The sequence below is a fragment of the Carcharhinus amblyrhynchos genome, chromosome 9, assembly GCF_965287045.1.
Source record: "Carcharhinus amblyrhynchos chromosome 9, sCarAmb.v2.hapA, whole genome shotgun sequence".
Lineage (NCBI taxonomy): Eukaryota > Metazoa > Chordata > Chondrichthyes > Carcharhiniformes > Carcharhinidae > Carcharhinus > Carcharhinus amblyrhynchos.
In genome coordinates, this window is record NC_137332.1 from 5,186,687 (window position 1) to 5,204,170 (window position 17,484).

The 17,484-nt window shown below is 45.9% G+C and overlaps 1 protein-coding gene across 1 annotated transcript in view; it reads left to right on the forward strand.

Moving 5' to 3' along the window:
• LOC145348250 (vitellogenin-like) overlaps positions 1-17,484 on the forward strand; it is a 40,046-nt gene that overhangs the window by 17,985 nt on the left and 4,577 nt on the right. The window contains 8 exon segments of the mRNA XM_080196452.1: positions 978-1,132; positions 1,786-2,103; positions 11,364-11,417; positions 13,476-13,622; positions 14,779-14,991; positions 15,099-15,241; positions 15,335-15,473; positions 16,659-16,788. Of these exon segments, the coding sequence (XP_080052578.1) occupies positions 978-1,132; positions 1,786-2,103; positions 11,364-11,417; positions 13,476-13,622; positions 14,779-14,991; positions 15,099-15,241; positions 15,335-15,473; positions 16,659-16,788 (1,299 nt within the window).

Below are 17,484 nucleotides of genomic sequence, written 5' to 3' on the forward strand. Positions count from 1 at the left end.
TCAATAATGGCGTTGAAATTGTGCAATTAGTGGTGAACATCCCCATGTCTGACATTATGATGGAGGGAAGGGCATTGATGAAGCAGCCAAAGATTGTTGGGCCTAGGGCCCAACCCTGAGGGACTCCTGCTGAGATGTCCTGGAGCTGAGCTGACTGACCCTCCACAACCACAACCATCTTCCTATATACCAGGTATGGCTCCAACCAGCGGAGTGTTTGCCCCTGATACCCATTGATTCCAGTGTTGCTAGGGCTCCTTGATGCCACCCTCAGTCGAATGTGGCCTTGATGTCAAGGGCTGTCACTCTCACCTCACCTGTGGACTTCATCTCTTTCATCCATGTTTGCACCAAGGCTGTAATGGGGTCAGGAGCTGAGTGACCCTGGTGAAACCCAAACTGGGCGTCACTGAGCAGATTATTGCTGAGCAGGTATTGCTTGATAGCGCTGTTGATAACCTGTTCCATCACTTTACTGATGATCGAGAGTAGACTGATTGGATGGTAATTGTCTGGGTTGGATTTGTCCTTCTTTGTGTGTACAGGACATACCTGGGCAAATTTTCACACTGTTGGGTAGATGCCAACAGAGCTTGGCTAGGGGAATGGCAAGTTCTCCAACTGTTTCTTGGAGTGAATCAAATTGACTGGAGACTGGCACCTGAGATGCTGGGGACCACTGGAGGAGGCTGAGATGGATCATCAACTCAACACTCTGGCTGAAGATTGCTGTGAATGCTTCAGCCTTATCTTTTGCACTGACGAGCTGGACTCCTCCATCATTGAGGATGGAGATATTTGTGCAACCTCCTCCTCCAGTGAGTTGTTTAATTGTCCACCACCATTCATGACTGGATGTGGAATGACTGCAGAACTTAGATCTGTTCGTTGTTTGAGGGAACACTTAGCTCTGTCTATTACTTGCTCTATCCTGTCTTCAGTGCTGTTCGATTGATGAGAACCCTTTTTATTTCCAGGGAGTTCAGACCCAGAAATTGAAAAGATTGTGCTGGACATACAAGCAGGATCCAAAGCATCTTCCAAACTGATGAGACTTTCCGACAAACAGTTAGGACCGGACAGAGTTCGTAGCAGTACTGAACGCCTGAGGCTGATGACAAGAGGTTCAGAGGTACCTTCTGATTAATAAATGTAGTGGACCTTCACGTTGCACCTTCAACTCAACACAGAGTCTTTGGCGGAATTCTACCGCCCTGCTCGCCACGGGAATTGGAGCGAGCAAGGGGCTGACAGTGGGAAGGTCCATTGGAGCCGGATGCGATTTTCCCTTCACGGGTCGAGCGAGGCCGTAACGTCCGTCACAAATACTTACAGTCAGGAAATCTGAAGCAAAGGCATCCATTGGGTGATTATCGGTCAATCTCAAAGTCGTAGAAAAGAAACAGAGATATTTCTTTCGAGTCCAGAGATTTGTAAAATTAACTCTTTCTCTCTGTCTACAAATTCTGTCAAATATGCTGAGAGTTTGCAGCATTCCATGTTTGTATTTTGTATTTTCAGCATCTGCAGTGTTTTGCTTTTACCAAAATGTCCAATAGTTCAATAGGAAAGGAAAAAAGTCCTTTGGTACTATGGAAAGGTTACTTTTCTGTGTACAATTTGCGATTAGTGGAAAATAACTAAATGAAATTCTCGCTATCGTGGCCCCAAATATGCCTGACTTGCTGGAAATTGCCCGCCAAAGTCCCTTTATCTGCTTTGATTTTCACACTGAGAGATTGACGTACAGAGAGAATTGAATTTAAAATGTGCTTTTGTTCACAGCGCAGCACGTACAACAGGACTTGGTCCAGTTCCAGCGCCAGCTCCAGCAACGCGGCACACAAGTCAGGAACACTCAGCACTGGAAGAAAACGCTATTCAAGTAGCTCATTGGAATCTAATCCGGGCGGAGTTTCTAAAAGAACCAGCCTCGGTGGAAGAGTCAGAAAGAGAAAGGGAAGCTGGAGTAGCAGCAGCACCACCAGCAGCACCAGCAGCAGCAGCAGCAGCAGCACCAGCAGCAGCGAAGGCCGGAAAAGCATCAGGCGCTCCCATAGACACACGGGCGGACACCTCAGCGGAACTAAGCACAGTGGCAAGGTATTGAGTAGTGAGATTCATGGAAGTGCTGTTATGAGTCCTCCCACTAACTTGAGCTTTTTAGAACATAAGAACATAAGAAATAGGAGCAGGAGTAGGCCATCTAGCCCTTCGAGCCTGCCCCGCCATTCAATAAGATCATGGCTGATCTGTCGTGGCTCAGTTCCACATTCCCGCTTTCTCCCCATAACCCTTAATCCCCTCTCTTATCAAGAACCCATCAACCCGCTTCTTAAAAATATTTAGCGAGGCAGCCTCCACCACTTCAATGGGCAGAGAATTCCAGAGATTCACCACCCTTTGAGTGAAGAAGTTCCTCCTCAACTCCGTTCTAAACCGCCTCCCCTTTATCTTGAGACTGTGCCCCCTAGTCCTACTGTCTTTTTTGAGCGGGAAGAGTCTCTCCACCTCTATCCTATCCATCCCATTCATCATCTTATACGTCTCAATGAGATCTCCCCTCATTCTTCTAAACTCTAACGAGTACAAGCCTAGTTTATTCAGCCTCTCCTCATAGCTCAATCCCCTCAACTCCGGTATCAGCCTAGTAAACCTCCTCTGCACTCCCTCCAGGGCCAAAATATCCTTGCGCAGGTGCGGCGCCCAAAACTGCACACAGTACTCCAGCTGCGGCCTCACCAATGCCCTATACAGCTGCAGCAAGACCTCCCTACTTTTATATTCAATCCCCCTCGCTATGAAGGCCAGCATCCCATTCGCCTTCCTGACCACCTGCTGCACCTGCAAGCTGGGTTTTTGCGACTCATGCACAAGGACCCCGAGGTCCCTCTGCACCGTCGCCTGCTGCAGTTTTTCGCCACGTAAGTAATAGTCCTTCCTACCATTATTCCTACCAAAGTGGACCACCTCGCACTTGCCAACATTAAATTCCATTTGCCATTTCCTGGCCCATTCGCCCAGCCTATCTAGATCCTTCTGCAGACTCTCCACACCCTCCGCACAATTTGCCTTTCCCCCAATCTTGGTGTCATCAGCAAATTTCGACACCCTACACTCGGTTCCCTCCTCCAGATCATCTATATAAATCTATATAAATTTTTATCCTCTGCTAGGAGAAAAGAAGACTTTCCACTGAGCCCAGACTAACCAGCAAAGTACCAACTTCAAAACTATACTCCAGAGAAGAGAATACAGTAGAATTGAACAGATCCCACATTCACAGAAGGAGGCCATTCAACCCATCAAGCCTGCACTGTACACAGTCCCGCCCAGGCCCCCTTCTGTCTATCATTTCCCAAATCCAAAATTGCCCTCTATCAATTGGGCTTTCAGGAAACCAATTTTTTCCCATAAGATCCTTCCAGGCCAGAGGGAGAGAGAAATCTTCTCACCTCTCTGCCTGGGCTGAATTTAAATTACATCAATGAGAATAGGCCAGCTGTTTATCACACTAACTACCTCATCACCTCCCTCCCAGTTAGAATGTGTTTTCACTTATTATAGCAATGATGCTGGCGTTGGACTGGGGTGGGCACTGTGAGAAGGTCTCACGACTCTAGGTTAAAGTTCCGCAGGTTTATTTGGTAACATGTGCTTTCGTACCGCTGCTCCTTCATCAGGTGAATAAAGAGGTGGGTTCACAAGCAGGGCATATGGCATGATGTGGAGATGCCGGCGTTGGACTGGGCTGGGGACAGTACGAACTCCTGTTTGTGAATCCATCTCTTCATTCACCCGCTAAAGGTGCAGCACTCTGAAAACTAGTGCTACCAAATAAACCTGTTGGACTTTAATCTGGTGTTATTAAAGCAAAGGTAAGCATCTATAGAATTGTAAATGTGATATTCTACCAACCTGCGTTAAAACTCAGGTAAGGAAATTTGCGAAAATAATTTATTTGTGGATATTTGAGCAACATGCATTCTGCATTATTTGAGGTGAAGAAATGCACCATTTTCTCTTTCAACAGAAGTTGTGGTTAGAAAATTACAGCCTGAACCTTGGCAAATCCATCGTGAGTGTGGGAAATTGGCTTGGAATTAGGATTCATTGCCCAAGAACATAAGAAATAGGAGCAGGAGTAGGCCACCTAGCCCCTCGAGCCTGCCCCACCATTCAATAAGATCATGGCTGATCTGATAGTGGTTCAGTTCCACTTACCCGCCTGTTCCTCATAACCCTTAATTCTTTTATTGGTCAAAAATCTATCTACCTGTGACTTAAACGCACTTATAGAACATAGAACATAGAGCACTACAGCACAAACAGGCCCTTCGGCCCACAAGTTGCGCCGATCACATCAATACCTACCAATCCATAGACCTATCTATAACCCCCAATCCTATTAAATCCCATATACTCATCCAGAAGTCTTTTAAAAGACCCCAGCGAGTTCGCCTCCACCACCACTGACGGCAGCCGATTCCATTCACTCACCACCCTCTGAGTGAAAAACTTACCCCTAACATCTCCTCTGTACTTGCTTCCCTGCACCTTAAATCTGTGTCCTCTCGTAGCGACCATTTCAGCCCTGGGAAATAGCCTCTGAGAACCCACCCTATCTATTCCTCTCAACATTTGATAAACCTCTATCAGGTTGCCTCTCAACCTACGCCTCTCCAGGGAGAAGAGACCTAGCTCCCTCAACCTATCCTCATAAGGCATGCCTCCCAATCCAGGCAACATCCTTGTAAATCTCCTCTGCGCCCTTTCAATAGCTTCTACGTCCTTGCTATAGTGAGGCGACCAGAACTGCGCACAGTACTCCAAGTGGGGCCTGACAAGGGACTTATAAAGTTGCAGCATTACCTCCCGACTCCTAAACTCAATCCCTCGATTAATGAAGGCCAGTACACCATACGCCTTCTTGACCACATCCTCCACCTGCGAGGCCGATTTAAGAGTCCTATGGACCCGGACCCCAAGATCCTTCTGCTCCTCAACACTGCTAAGACGCCTACCCTTGATATTGTATTCCTTCATCCCATTGGTCCTGCCAAAATGGACCACTACACATTTATCCGCATTGAAGTCCATCTGCCACTTCTCCGCCCAGTCCTGCATCCTATCTATGTCCTGCTGCAACTTTTGACATCCTTCCAGCCCATCCACAACACCACCGACCTTCGTGTCATCGGCGAACTTACTAACCCATCCCTCCACTTCTTCATCCAGGTCATTTATGAAAATGACAAACAGCAAGGGTCCTAGAACAGATCCCTGGGGCACTCCACTGGTGACCGACCTCCATGCAGAAAAAGACCCATCCACCACCACTCTCTGCCTTCTGCAGGCAAGCCAGTTCTGGATCCACAAGGCCAAAGCCCCTTGGATCCCATGTCCTCTCACCTTCTCAAGAAGTCTTGCATGGGGGACCTTATCAAACGTCTTGCTGAAGTCCATGTACACCACGTCCACTGCACTTCCTTCGTCAATGTGCTCAGTCACATTCTCAAAGAACTCAACTAGGCTTGTAAGGCACAACCTGCCTTTGACAAAACCATGCTGACTATTTCTGATCATTCTAAACCTCTCCAAATGCTCATAAATCCTGTCCCTCAGAAGCCTCTCCATCAACTTACCAACCACTGAGGTCAGACTCACCGGTCGGTAATTTCCCGGGCTATCCCTGTTGCCTTTCTTGAAAATAGGAACTACATCCGCAATCCTCCAATCCTCTGGAACCTCTCCCGTCTCCATCGACGACGCAAAGATCATCGCCAGGGGCTCTGCAATCACCTCCCTCACCTCCCACAGTAACCTGGGGTACATCCCATCCGGTCCCGGTGACTTGTCTATCTTGATAGAATTCAAAAGTTCTAACACATCCTCTTCCTTAATATCCACATACTCAATCTTTTCCATCTGCTGCAAACCTGTAGCAAAATCCCCCAGATCAGTTTCCACCGTGAATATTGAGGCAAAGTACTCATTAAGCACCTCTGCCATTTCTTCTGGTTCCACACAGACTTTTCCCCCTTCACCTTTTATAGGCCCTATCCCTTCTCTTCTTATCCTTTTACTTTTCACATATTTGTAGAAGGCCTTGGGATTCTCCTTAATCTTACCCGCCAAGGCCTTCTCATGACCCCTTCTGGCTCTCCTAATTTCCCTTTTAAGCTCCTTTCTACAATCCTTATACTCCTCTAGATCCTTAACATCTCCTAGCTCCCTGAACCTTTTGTACACCTTCCTTTTCCTCCTGACTATGTTCACCACAGCCTTCGTGCACCACGGTTCCCGCGACCTACCAAAACCTCCTTGTCTCATCGGAACGTTGTCATGCAGAGCTCCAGACAAACATTCCTTGAATATCCGCCACCTTCCTTCTGTACTTTTCCCCAAGAACGCCTCCTTCCAGTTTATTTGTCCAATTACCTTCCTGACATCTTCGTATTTCCCCTTACTCCAGACAAACACCTTCCTAGCCTGCCTAATCCTATCTCTTTCCAATGCAATTGTGAAGGAGATAGAATTATGGTCACCATTCCCAAGATGCTCTCCTACCGAAAGATCCATCACCTGCCCTGGTTCATTTGCCAGTACCAGGTCAAGTACAGCCTCTCCCCTCATAGGCTCATCCACATACTGTGTCAGGAAACCTTCCTGAACACACCTGACAAACTCCTCCCCATCCAAACCCCTTACCCTAGGGATATTCCAATCAATGTTTGGGAAATTGAAGTCTCCCATCACGACAACTCTGTTATTACTACATCGCGCTAGGATCTGTTTCCCTATCTGCACCTCAACTTCCCTGTCACTATTGGGCGGCCTATAGAATACACCCAGCAAAGTTATCGACCCTTTGCTGTTCCTAACTTCCACCCACAGAGACTTTGTAGATAGTCCCTCCACGGCATCCTCCTTCTCTGCAGCCATGACACTGTCCCTGACCAACAGTGTCACTCCACCACCTCTTTTGCCCCCAACCCTGTCCTTCCTGAAGCATCTGAATCCTGGCACCTGAAGTACCCAGTCCTGTCCCTGAGACGTCCAAGTCTCTGTAATGGCCACCACATCACATTCCCAAGCGGCAATCCACGCCCTAAGCTCATCTACCTTATTCACTACACTCCTGGCGTTAAAATAGATACACTTCAGCCCCTCAGTCTGGACATTTCCCTTCTCCACCCCCTGTCTAACCTCCCTCTCATACTGCCTGTGGTCCTCCCCTACCTGGGAGCAAACCTCCTCCGTCCCAGTTTCCCCATCGCTATTCCCTCCCCCCATCCTTTCTAGTTTAAAGTCCCCCCGGTAGCCTTAGCCAGTCTTCCCACCAAGATATTAGTCCCCCTGGGATTTAAGTGCCGCCCGTCTTTACTGTACAGGTCCCACCTGCCCCTAAAGAGGTCCCAGTGATCTAGGAACCGAAATCCCTGCCCCCTGCACCAGTCCCTCAGCCATGCATTCACCCTCCACCTCATTTCATTTCTTCCCTCATTCTCCCTTGGCACAGGCAGCAATCCTGAGATTACTACCTTCGCTTTCCTCTTCCTCAGCTGCCTATCCAGTTCCCTATAGTCCCTTTTCACGACTGCCTCCCTCTTCTTGCCTACGTCAGTAGTACCTATATGCACTACAACCTCCGGTTCCTCACCCTCCCCTTTCAGGATGTCTGGGACCCGCCCAGAGACATCCCGGATCCCAGCCCCAGGGAGACAAACCACCATCCGCGACTCCCGTCTACGTCCACAAAAACGCCTGTCCGCCCCCCTCACTGTGGAGTCCCCGATTAATACCACCTTTCTGCTCTCTTTTTTAATTTTTTGACATACTGGCTCAGCTCCAGAGAGCTGGCCACCGCTTCCTCCCTCAGATGAGCTGTCCCCCCCAGTGGTACTCAGGCCGGAGTACTTATTTTGAAGGGGGACATCCACCGGTGTGCTCTCCATCACCTGACGTTTCCCCTTCCTAATAGTTACCCAAGTGCCCTCTTCCCGTTGCCCTGGTGTGACTACTTGCTGATAGCTCCTATCTATAACCTCCTCACTCTCTCGAATGAGCCGAAGGTCCTCGAGCTGCATTTGCAGCTCCTTAACCTGGTTCTGTAGGGACTGCAGCTCCACAGACCGAGCACAGGTGTGGATGTCTGGGAGACCAGGAGCTTCCAAGACCTCCCACATGTTGCACTGGCAACAACATACTGGCCTCACACCCACACTTGCTCCTTTTTAGTAACCCAGAGGAAAAAGTTAAAAAAAGTTAAAAAAAACTTATAACTTACCTTGCCTCACCCTTATCTCTTTGGCCCTGTGAGCCAAAGCCCTAACAGCACACTCAAAAACAAAAACAAACTTACCTGCTCTCAGTCAGAGCCCTTCTCTCTCTCTCTTTTTTAGGTTAGAGGAGGGGGGAGGGTTGGGATACTCTACCTATGTAGAGTATCGGGATTCCTCACCGCTCTAATTTATAGTAAGGTTAAAAAAACAAACTCTACCCGAGTGTCTTAGCAACCACTTCCGGTGTAAAATTTAAAGAAAAATCTAGTAAAAAGTTAGCTTTAAAAAATCACTCCCCCGTATTTTGAGGCTGTGCCCTCTGGATTCTTGTTTCCATTCTAAGTGGAAATAATCTCTCTGCTTCTACCCTGTCTAGCCCCTTCATTGTCTTATGTGTCTCGAGACGATCTCCTCTCAGCCTTCGAAACGCCAATGAGTACAGGCCCAGTCTACTCAATTTCTCCTCATAAACCAACCCTCTCATCTCCGGAATCTACCTGGTGAACTTTCCCTGCACTCCCTCCAAGGCCAATACATCCTTTTGCAAATAAGGGGACCAAAATTGCACACAGTCCTCTAGGTGTAGCCTCACCAGTGCCTTGTACAATTGCAGCAAGACCCCCCTGCTTTTATACACCATCCCCCCTCGCGATAAAGGCCCACACTCCATTTGCCGTTTTGATCACCTGCTGCACCTGCAGACTGAGTTTTTATGATTCATGCACAAAGACTCCCAGATCCTTCTGCACAGTAGCATGTTGTAATTTTTCACCATTTAAATAATTGTCCATTTTACTATTATTCCTTCCAAAGTGGATACCCTCACATTTGCCAACGTTATATTCCATCTGTCAGATCATTGCCCACTCACTTTGCCTATCCAAATTTCTCTGCAGTCTTTCTGTGTCCTCCACGCAATTTGCTTTCCCACCCATCTTTGTGTCATCCGCAAACTTTGTTACTCTACACTCGGTCCCCTCCTCCAGATCGTCTATGTACATGGTAAACAGTTGAGGTCCCAGCACCGATCCCTGTGACATGTCACTAGTCACCAACTGCCAACCAGCAAAGCACGTATTTATTCCAACTCCCTGCTTCCTGTTAGACAGCCAATCCTCAATCTATGCTAAAACTTTACCCACAAATCCGTGTACCATTAACTTATGCAGCAACCTTTTTTGAGGCACCTTATCAAATGCCTTCTGGAAATCTAAAAACACACATCCACCAGTTCCTCTCTGTCAACTGCACTCGTTACATCTTCATAAAAGTCCAATAAATTCGTCAAACATGCCTCACCCTTCATGAATCAATGCTGAGTCAGTTTGATTGAACCATTCTTTTCCAGGTGTCCTGCTATTTCTTCCTTAATGATAGATTCCGGCATTTTCCCCAATACGGACATTAAGCTAACTGGCCTTTAGTTACCTGCCTTTTCTCTACCTCCTTTTTTAAATAGTGGCGTTACATTAGCTGTTTTACAATCAGCCGGCACCTCCCCAGAGTTCAGCGAATTTTGATAAATTACAACTAACGCATCTGCTGTTATTTCTGCCATTTCTTTTAGTACCCTGGGATGCATTCCATCCGGACCCGGGGACTTGTCTACCTTTAGTCTAATTAGCCTACCAAACACTGTCTCTTCAGTAATAGTAATCATTTTAAGGTCCTGAACCCCTACAGTCCCATGACTGTCAGTTATCGGTACGTTGTTTGTGTCCTCTACTGTGAAGACCAACGCAAAAAACTTGTTTAAGGCCTCGGCCATTTCCTCGTTTCCCACTATTAAATCCCCCTTCTCATCTTCTAAGGGTCCAACATTTACTTTAGCCTCTCTTTTCCATTTTATACATTTGTAAAAACTTTTGCTATCAGTTTTTATATTTTGTGCAGCTTTAGTTTCATGATCTATCTTTCCTTTCTTTATTGCTTTCTTCGTAGTTCTTTGTTTTTTTTTAAAGCTTTCGCAATCTTCTAGTTCCCCACTAATTTTGGCCACTCTGTATACATTGGTTTTTAATTTGCTATTCTCCTTTATTTCCTTAGTTAACCACGGCTGTTTTTTTTTAACATTCCTTCTTTTTCACTGGAATATATTTTTGCTGAGTACTGAGACAAAGCTCCTTAAAAATTCTCCACTGTTCCTCAACTGTCCTACCAACTAGTCTGCGCTCCCAGTCTACATTAGCCAACTCTACTCTCATCCTATCGTACTCCCCTTTGTTAAAGCAGAAGACACTGGTTTGGGACCCGACTTTCTCACTCTCCATCTGTATTAGAAATTCAACCATATTGTGATCATTCATCCCAAGAGGATCCCTCACAAGAAGACCATTAATTTTACTTGTTTCATTACACAGGACCAGACCTAAGATAGCTCACTCCCTCATAGGTTCTGTAACATATTGTTCGAGGAAACTATCTCGACAGCATTCTAAGAACGCTTCCTCAAGTCCACCATGCCCGACTTGAGTTGACCAATCAATGTGTAGGTTAAAATCCCCCATGATTATTGCTGTTCTGTTTTTACACACATCTGTTATTTGCTTGTTTATAGTCTGTCCTACCTCAAAGTTATTATTTGGAAGCCTATAGACCACGCCCACCAGTGACTTTTTCCCCTTACTATTCCTTATCTCCACCCACAACGATTCCACATTTTGCTCCTTAGAGCCCATATCGTCTCTCACTGCTGCCCTGATGTTATCCTTAATTAGCAGAGCTACCCTGCCTTCCTTTCCTTCCTGTCTATCCTTCCGAAATGTCTGATACCCAAGAATTCAATTCCGTCATTTCCTGTGAGAGGGCAGTATGGGGAATAGGGAAGGACGCTGGAGGAGGCCAGCTCAGGCAGAACATCCTGTCCATCCTATCAAATTCAGCATCTGAACCTCACCAATCTGTGATTTTACACAGACCATCTCCTAGAACTTGGAAACTCAGTCTGTAAGAGACCCTGATACCTCTATCAATATCTATGAAACAATCTGAAGGTGATAGACTTGTAAAGACAACACGATAGACTTTTTGTAGAAAGGAATAAATGTTCTGTTTCTTTACTTCAATGTATTTTCACAGGCAGCAAACCGGCGGCTCTTGGATCTTGCGTTCAGGCCATTGCAAGAAAGTCGGGTAAGAAGATTCTCCACTCAAACAGTTCTCAATACTTGCTCTATGACTTTTGGAAGAGGGATGTCATTACAAGAAATGGCAAAATGGCTGAGGCAATCAACATGTATTTTGTGTCGGTCTTCACAGTGGAAGACACAAATAACATGCCAAAAATTGATGATAGGAAGATTATGGCAGAAGAGGACCTAAAAACTATCATGATCACGAAAGAGGAAGCGTTGGGCAAGTTAATGGGGCTAAAGGTACCCTGGTCCTGATGGAATGCATCCCAGGGTACTAAAGGCGATGGTGGGAGAAACAGCAAATGCCCCAGTGGTAATTTACCAAAAATTCACTGGACTCTGGTGTGGTTCTCGCAGATTGGAAAACAACAAATGAGACACCACTGTTTAAACAAGGAGGTAAATTGAGAAAAAAAGCAGGTAACTGTAAGCCAGTTAGCTTAACTTCTGTAGTAGGGAAAATGCTTGGATCTATTATCAAGGAAGAAATAGCCAGACATCTGGATATAAATTGTCTCATTGGTAAGACACATATGGGTTCATGAAGGGAAGGTCATGTTTGACTAATTTGGTGGAATTCTTTGAGAACATTACATGTGCAGTGGAGAATGGGGAACCTGTGGATGTGGTGTATCTGGATTTCCAGAAGGCATTTGACAAGGCACCAGACCAAAGACTGCTTCATAAGATAAAGGTGCAAGGTTAACATGGATAGAGGATTGGTCAATTAATAGAACGCAAAGAATGGGAGTAAAAGGGTGTTTTTGTGATTGGGCTAGTAACTGGTGGTGTGGCTCAGGGATCAGTGTTGGGACTGCAATTGTTTACGATTTACGTTGATGATTTGGAGTTGGGGGCCAAGTGTAGTGTGTCAAAATTTGCAGATGACTCTAAGGTGAGTGGCAGAGTAAAGTGTGCAGAGGACGCTGAAAGTCTGCAAAGGGATATAGATAGTCTACGTGAGTGGGTTGGGGACTGCCAGATGGAGTACAATGTTGGTAAATAAGTGGTCATCCATTTTGGTAGGAATAACAACAAAATGGACCATTACTTAAATTGGTACACAGTTCAGCATATTGCTGTGCAAAGGGACCTGGGTGTCCTTGTGCAAGAGTCACAAAGAGTTGGTTTGTAGGTGCAGCAATTAATTAAGAAGGCAAATGGAATTTAGTCCTTCATTGCTGAAAGAATGGAATTTAAAAACAGTGAGGTTATGTTGCAGCTGTAAAGGTGCTGGTGAGGTCACATCTGGAGTACTGTGTTCAGTTTTGGTCTCCTTACTTGAGAAAGGATATACTGACATTGGAGGGGGTGCAGAGGAGATTCACTAGGTTGATTCTGGAGTTGAGACGGTTGCCTTAGGAGAAAAGACTGAGTAGAGTGGGACTACTGTTTAGAATTCAGAAGATTGAGAGGAGATGTTTTAGAAACATATAAGATAATGAAGGGAATAGATAAGATAGGAGGGAAGTTGTTTCCACTGACAGGTGAAACTAGAACTAGGGGGCATGACCTCAAAATAAGGGAAAGCAGATTTAGGACTGAGTTGAAGAGGAAATTCTTCACACAAAGGGTTGTGAATCTGCGGAATTCCCTGCCCTGTAAAGCAGTTGAGGCTACCTCATTGAATGTTTTTAAGGCAAGGATAGATAAATGTTTGAACACTAAAGGAATTAAGGGTTATGGTGAGTGGTGGGTAAGTGGATCTGAGTCCACAAAAACATTAGCCATGATCTTATTGAATGGCGGAGCAGGCTCGAGGGGCCAGATGACCTACTCCTGCTCCTAATTCTTATGGCCTAATGTTCTTATGATATTTATGTAATGTGTGCAAACCATACTGACTGCGCCCAGATTTAATCATTTGCTTTGTAAGAAAGCTAGTTAATATCTGCACAATTTAGAAATCATACTGTGACTTTGAAATCTTTACATTTTCACCCAGAAATTGAAATTGCAAACATAAAACTGGCAGTCAGCAGGAAGTGAGATAGCTTGTTCTCGGGTTCCTGATGCGCACTTTGACATTATCAATTTGTACTCTGGTTTTTCTTAGTACACAGTCCGAAGGGTATCAGCAGAAATTACCCGTTCTTCAAGACAGCGCTCTGGATCTAGCCGAATTACCAGGGTAGAACGTGGTTCTGGCTCAAAGGCAAATCTCGCCAGCCACGGCTCATCCATCCTTCGATCATCTGAGCAGGTTTGTAAGAAACATAAGAACATAAGAAATAGGAGCAGGAGTAGGCCAACTAGCCCTTCGAGCCTGCCCCGCCATTCAATAAGATCATGGCTGATCTGTTGTGGCTCAGTTCCACTTTCCCGCCCTCTCCCCATAACCCTTAATCCCCTCTCTTATCAAAAACCCATCAACCCGCGTCTTAAAAATATTTAGCGAGGCAGCCTCCACCACTTCAACAGGCAGAGAATTCCAGAGATTCACCACCCTTTGAGTGAAGAAGTTCCTCCTCAACTCCGTTCTAAACCACCCCCCTTTATCTTGAGGCTGTGCCCCCTAGTCCTACTGTCCTTTCTGAGCGGGAAGAGTCTCTCCACCTCTATCCTATCCATCCCATTCATCATCTTATACGTCTCAATGAGATCTCCCCTCATTCTTCTAAACTCTAACCAGTACAAGCCTAGTTTATTCAGCCTCTCCTCATAGCTCAACCCCCTCAACTCCGGTATCAGCCTAGTAAACCTCCTCTGCACTCCCTCCAAGGCCAAAATATCCTTGCGTAAGTACGGCGCCCAAAACTGCACACAGTACTCCAGCTGCGGCCTCACCAATGCCCTATACAGCTGCAGCAAGACCTCCCTACTTTTATATTCAATCCCCCTCGCTATGAAGGCCAGCATCCCATTCACCTTCCTGACCACCTGCTGCACCTGCAAGCTGGGTTTTTGCGACTCATGCACAAGGACCCCGAGGTCCCTCTGCACCGTCGCCTGCTGCAGTTTTTCGCCATGTAAGTAATAATCCTTCCTACCATTATTCCTACCAAAGTGGACAACCTCACACTTGCCAACATTAAATTCCATTTGCCATTTCCTGGCCCATTCGCCCAGCCTATCTAGATCCTTCTGCAGACTCTCCAGACCCTCCGCACAATTTGCCTTTCCACCAATCTTGGTGTCATCAGCAAATTTCGACATCCTACACTCGGTTCCCTCCTCCAGGTCATCTATATAAATGGTAAATAGCTCAGGCCCCAGCACCGACCCCTGAGACACTCCACTAGTCACCATCCGCCAATCCGAATCGCTGTAGGAACTGTTATTGAGGTTTGCGATGCTTGGGGATTTTTCTGGTCTGGGTGTTCATCGAATAAAATCTGCCTTTGTGTTCATCGTTGCAGCGCTATTTGATCAGCAGAGCGGGTCCACCTTCCCTGGTTGTCCTTCTTCGATCTAGAAGAACTGACGGCACGCAGCAAGGCTACCAGCTGACTGGATACGGGAAGATGGATACTCGGCTGCCCAGGGTACACTTGCGTGTGGTGGAGCTGGATGAGAAGAGCAATTGGAGAATCTGTGCCGATGCAGCAATGCCTAGTTCACACAAAGTATTGGTAATGGCCAATTCTCTAATAAACCACCTGCCTTCTGCAGACATCCTATAGTGCTCACAGGTAACCTGTCTCTTTGTCTCATTGGCATTTCTTCTAACCTTCTGTAGACACTGGTGAGATGGGGTGAAAACTGTGAGAGGTACAGAGTGTCCGTTAGGGTATCCAATGGACAACTTGCAACTCACCCAGCAGTTAAGGTCAAAATGCAATGGTCCAAGATAAACGAGGTTCTGAAATATAATGCCAAAGCGTGAGTATGCTGAACATCTCATTGTCTCAATCTGCTCTTCACTGTTTCACCTGTCTACGATACTCACAACCCAAACAACTGTTTTCCCATCAGGGTTGGGGACTATATTCCAGGATTGGCTTATGCGTTAGGATTCTCTCAAACCTACAAACGTAACCCTTCACGTCAGATTACAGCACTGGTAGCCCTAACATCTCCAAGCACAATTGATACAATCATCAAACTGCCCAAGGTATTTATTTAGTCTTGTTTCACTGTCATTTTTGATTTATTATTGTTACGTGTATTGGTATCCGATGAAAAGTATTTTTTCCTTGCGGGCTACAAGCTCAAAGCATGCCGCTCATAGAGAAGGAAAGGAGGAAGTGCAGAATGTACATAGAACATAGAACATAGAACATTACAGCGCAGAACAGGCCCTTCGGCCCACGATGTTACGCCGTCCAGTTACAAAACAATGACCCACTAACCTAAACCAATCCCTTCTCGTCCATAAACCTATCCACCAATCTCTTAAACGCCCCCAAACTAGGCGCATTTACAACTGCAGCAGGCAGGGCATTCCAATCCCTCACCACCCTCTGGGTAAAGAACCTACCCCTGACATCCGTCCTATAACTACCACCCCTTAATTTAAAGCCATGCCCCCTCGTGCTAGATTTCTCCATCAGAGGAAAAAGGCTATTACTATCCACCCTATCTAAACCTCTAATCATCTTATATGTTTCAATAAGATCCCCTCTTAGCCGCCTTCTTTCCAGCGAAAACAACCCCAAATCCCTCAGCATCTCCTCATAGGACCTCCCCTCCATACCAGGCAACATCCTGGTAAACCTCCTCTGCACCCTCTCCAAAGCTCCACATCCTTCCTGTAATGTGGGGACCAGAACTGCACACAGTACTCCAAGTGCGGACGCACCAGAGTTGTGTACAGTTGCAACATGACGCTGCGACTCCTAAATTCAATCCCCCTACCAATAAACGCCAAGACACCGTATGCCTTCTTAACAACCTTATCTACTTGACTCCCAACTTTCAGGGATCTATGTACACATACACCTAGATCCCTCTGCTCATCCACACTATTCAAAGTCCTCCCGTTAGCCCTATACTCGACACATCTGTTATTCCTACCAAAGTGAATTACCTCACACTTCTCCACATTAAACTCCATCCGCCACCTCTCGGCCCAGCTCTGCAACCTGTCTAAGTCTTCCTGCAAACTATGACACCCTTCCTCACAATCTACCACACCTCCGACTTTGGTGTCATCAGCAAACTTACTAATCCACCCAACTATACCCTCATCCAGATCATTAATAAAAATTACAAACAGAATGTAGTGTTACATTTGTAGCTAGGTTGGAGAGAAATTTCTGTGACATCAGAATCAGGAATCTTTGTGTTTCTCTTGCAGATGACAGCCTATTATCAGGGTTTGCAGGTCCCCACATCACTGCCCATGCACTCAATAAGTGTAAGGGTGCAACAGAAAGGATTCAGCAGCATAGCGGAAATTCCAGACCTGTTTCTGACAATCAACCAACGTAATGAATTTTTCAAATGTCACATCTCAAGTCTTTGTCGTGGCAATTTATTGTGAAACTTAACCTTATTTTAATTTGAATCCAAAGGGAAAAAACATTGAAGTCTTGTCTTGTGGATTACCTTTGCTAATTTACTCTGTGGGCACACTGACAATGTGGAAAATCCCTCTCTCCCCTCTGTAGAAGGTGCTTTAATCCTCAGGGATTTCCAGTCAATCTCCTGCTTTGATGTGTAATTCAAAACATCAAATCCCAACCGAGCGAATATTATCGAAGTATTAATGAGAGAATAGCCGACACATCAGTCTGGTGCTGCTCTGCTCTTATTTTAACACGGTCTTAAATTGCCTATCTTATAAAGGTTAAGCAATCCAACAGAATAAGGGCCAAAGGAAAGTGACCATGTCAACATGAGTCTCATCAATTATCATTTCAAATTCTATGTAACCTGCAAGTAAGAATGTTGAACCTGTGTGAAGGCTACGACATAATTCAACAAAGAACAGTACAGCACAAGAACAAGCCCCTTGGCCCACCAAACCTGTGCCAAATCCTGATGTCCTATCCAGACCAAATGCCTGCATTCCTCAATTCTCCCCTGTTCATACGTAATCCAGATATGTCTTCAATGTCGCGAACATATCTGCCTCAAACCGTCTCACATGGCAGTGCATTTCAGGCCTCCACCACTCTCTG